This window comes from Lactuca serriola, chromosome 5, assembly GCF_051521515.1.
Source record: "Lactuca serriola cultivar US96UC23 chromosome 5, Lser_US96UC23_V15, whole genome shotgun sequence".
NCBI lineage: Eukaryota > Viridiplantae > Streptophyta > Magnoliopsida > Asterales > Asteraceae > Lactuca > Lactuca serriola.
Genome location: NC_136412.1, coordinates 327814793 through 327818758, shown reverse-complemented (window position 1 = coordinate 327818758; position 3966 = coordinate 327814793). Strand labels below are relative to the sequence as shown.

General features: G+C 45.2%; 1 protein-coding gene across 1 annotated transcript; it reads right to left on the bottom strand.

The window, feature by feature from the left end:
* Window positions 1-1375: 1375 nt before the first annotated feature.
* On the bottom strand, window positions 1376-1848 carry LOC145050960 (uncharacterized). Its single transcript, XM_078999125.1, has 2 exons — window positions 1755-1848; window positions 1376-1683 (listed from the first exon to the last, which is right to left on the bottom strand). Exons 1-2 carry the CDS (start codon window positions 1846-1848, stop codon window positions 1376-1378), a joined length of 402 nt encoding a protein of 133 aa, XP_078855251.1.
* Between the last annotated feature and the right edge of the window lie 2118 nt (window positions 1849-3966).

Below are 3966 nucleotides of genomic sequence, written 5' to 3'. Positions count from 1 at the left end.
AATACTTCAAACTTTTGTGGTCAGTAAAGATGGTGCACCGGACTCCGTACAAGTAATGCCTCCAGATTTTGAGGGCAAACACAACCCCCCTAGTTCCAGGTCGTGAGTGGGGTAGTTCGCCTCGTGAGGCTTCAACTGCTTCGAGGCGTACGCGATCACATGCCCCATCTACTTTAAAACTGCCCTAACCCCAAGATAGATGCATCACAATACACTAACAAATCATCCAATCCATCGGCTAGTGCTAAAATCGGGGCCTCACATAGCCTCTGTCTCTAAGTCTCGAAGGTCTTCTGTTGATCTGGGATCCACCGGAATGTCACATTCTTCTTGGTCAAGCGAGTCATAGGTACCACAATCATGGGGAAATTCTAAATAATACTCCGGTAATACCCCACTAGGCTCAAGAAGCTATGGATCTTAGATGCATTCTTTAGTATTTCCCATCGCATCACTGCCTCAATCTTGGCTGGATCAACCAAAATACCTTCTTAGTTGATGATATGCCCCAAAAACTGTACTTCACACAACCAAAATCACACTTCGAGAACTTGGCATAAAGCTTCTTGTCCTCAGTGTCTCAAATTCCTCCCTTAAATGTTACTCATGCTGCTCCTTGGTCTTAGAGTAGACAAAGATATCATCGATAAAGACGATCAAAGACCGATCCAACATCGGTCTACACACCCTATTCATGAGGTCCATTAACGGAGCCCGCATGGCATCACCACAAACTCATAATGACTGTATCAAGTCCTGAAAGCTGTCTTCGGTATATCCTCATCCCTAATCCACATATGATGGTACCTTGACCAAAGATCAATCTTGGAAAAATCAAGATGCACCTTACAGCTGATCAAACAAATCATAAATCTTCGGAAACGGATAACGGTTTTTCACTGTTAGTTTGTTCAGCTCCCGATAATTGATGCACATCTTGTGTGACCCATCCTTCTTTTTCACAAACAGGATCGGTGCTCCGTACAGGGAACTGCTCGGACGAATAAATCATCCGTCTAGCAGCTCCTGAAGCTGCATAAACAGCTCCTGCATCTCGGGTGGAGCTAGCCGGTATGGTGCCTTAGCTATCGGAGCGGCACCCGACACCAAATCAATATGAAACTCTACTTGCCTCTCCAGAGGCACCCCTGGCAACTCTTCGGGAAAGACATCCAGAAAATCTTGTACAACCGGTACACTACTCAAATCTGTGATGGGCTCAACCCTTGTATTTGATATGTATGCCAAAAATCTCGAACAACCCTGATGAAGAAGTCTCCTCGCCCTCGCAGTCGAACAGAGAGCAGGTCCCTGCGAGGCCATCTCCCCATGAATAACCAGTTCTCCTACCACTTGGGGTTCGAACTCTCACCAGCTAGCGCTCGCAGTCTATCATGGCCCTGTTGGCCCCCAACAAGGCCATCCCAACGATCACCTTCAACCCTCTCAATGGTATTGGAACCAAATCAACGCAGAAACTCTCCCCAAGCATATTCAAGACACAACCCTGATATACCCTCGCAACACTCATGGTATGGTCATCAGCAATCTCATCCTCCAGCGGGGAATCCAAAGTCCTTGGAGCATCCAGGAACTTCTTGCTAAGTGTAAGAGATACGAATGATCGGGTAGCTCCCAAATCAAAAAGAACATGAGCTGGCATACCGTTGACCAGAAAGTTCCCTATACAAGTGAACATATATATACATATAATCATAAAAAATAATACTGAACAGGAAAAATAGATTACATACCAGCCACAACATCTGGTGCAGCTCGAGCCTCCTCTGTGGTCAGCTGAAATGCGCGACTCTTCACCATAGGCATCCACCTTGGTAGGGTGGCCATCAGTGATCCTCATCGTGGCGGCCGCAGGTGCCGCCACTGCTGCTCCTCCTCCCTGCAACTTTGGACAATTAGCCCTTTTATGGTCAGTCTGGTTGCAGTGAAACAAAACAAGCCCTTCTTGGGGCAATCCCTGCTCACGTGGCCGGGCTAACCACATGTATAACATACTGTGCCCGTCACTCGACAAACTCCTCCATGTGACCTCCTACACTTAGTACACCGGCCACGACCCTGTTGGCCCCTACCACAAGAATCAGAAGTATTAGGCTTTTTAGCCTAACCTACAGCTGTTTGAACCTGATCTGGCTTCCGCTTGGTGCGGAACTCCAACTCCATTTCCCGTTCTCGGGCCTTCTCCACCATCTCGTTCAGGGTTTTGCACCCCGAGAAGCTCACAAAGTCGTGGATAGCATCCCTCAGCATGGAATGATATCTCTTCCTCCTCATGTCCTCATCTACAACGTACTGCAAGATCAATAGTGCTTGTTCCTGAAACTTGGTGGTGATCTCCGCGATAATCTTAGTGGTCTGCTGTAACTCGTGGAACTCCCTCACAATCTGGTGTACCTCGATGGATGGTGAAAACTCCAATTCAAAATGCGTAACAAACTCCTCCCAATACATATCAACGACTCTGATTGACCCCACATGATTAGTCACCTCCTCCCACTAGTCCCTGGCTCGATCCCTCAACATACACACAGCACACCCCACCTTTGTCGCCTAGGGGCAAGAGCTCATGTGCTGGGCATTCTCCATGTGTGCTACCCAGCGTCGACTAACTATAGGGTCCCTGACTCTAAAGAACTCGGGTGCCCTGCACGCCTTGAACTCCCTGAATGAGGGAGTTCGGGCCCCGACCTGGCCTGCGACAATCTCGGCTTGGAAGGACCTGAGCCGTTCCTCCATGATCTCCATCATCCCCTCCTTGACAGTCTCGATTATCACTGGGGTAGTGTCAAGAATACCCCTCGTAACCTTAGCCGCGATAAGCTCGCACAACCTCTCATCAATGGGCTCAGTAGCATAACCCGACCCATACACTGATCCTGATCCCGATCCCAATCCCCCTGCTCCGTGTCGTTTCATCACCATACTACACTGAAATATCACAAGACATAATGATTAGGATGTTCAAAAGGGGAATCCTTCCACACCAGTTCTCCTTAGAGCTTCCACATCTAACATTAGTTCGAGTACATGTCATGTGCTTTCAGTAGTACTTGCCCAATACTACCTTCCACACCTACATGTACCTTCCTCAAGGCTCTACCTGATAACTCTAATTCGTCCCAAAAGAAAACATATTTCACAGACTACAACATAACTCAAATCCTAGGCTATCCTAAGATTTGCTCAATCCCATCATACCAGAACTCAAATCAATCATAACAGGTTGCCATATGCATGCAAATTATACACAAAATAGGATCAAATAGACTTTTGAATAATAGACTCTACCCTAAAACCACAACCACACAAGGAACAGGAAATAAGGACAAATCAATTATTTTGTGGCTATAAGACCCTAACTATATACAATTTTGAAAGCATACACATGGCAAGATTCATACAATTATCACATTCTGAATATCAACATAGCATGGCTAACATACTGGGGAATATACTTACTTGAGCTCGACCGATTATGCACATTTCACTCTCCCTTTTTCTTAAGAAAAATTGGTTTAAAAGTTTTTAACTTTGAATTTTTTTTTTTTTGAAAACAGATTTACCATTTCCTCAGTTTGAGTTCTAACACACCCAAGGGTGTGCCCGAATCCCTCAAACCAAGGCTCTGATACCAACTTGTAATAGCCCAAAATCTAGGTAGAATTTTTCATTTTTAATTAATAAATTCATTCCCATAAATTATAAAATTCCAAGTACAATTTTTTCAAAATTCATAACATCAGATAAATTTCATAAACTCAGAGTGTCCCAAATAAGCATCAGGGAGTGCATGCCGCACCATCATGCCGGGCTCTTACCCTTAGATCTTGAAGTACCTGAAACAACCAAAAAACTATAAGCTAATACTTAGTGAGTTCCCCAGGGCATACCCCACATAATCCACATAACCATACAATCCATATCAATCACATAAGCCATGCAAAA

Excerpts from the sequence above, each read along its gene's own strand:
- LOC145050960 (XM_078999125.1), bottom strand. The coding sequence starts at position 1,848 with ATGGCCACCCTACCAAGGTGGATGCCTATGGTGAAGAGTCGCGCATTT. Across the intron at positions 1,684-1,754 it reads TGCACCAGATGTTGTGGCTG|GGAACTTTCTGGTCAACGGT; the intron begins GTATGTAATCTA and ends TCACTTGTATAG.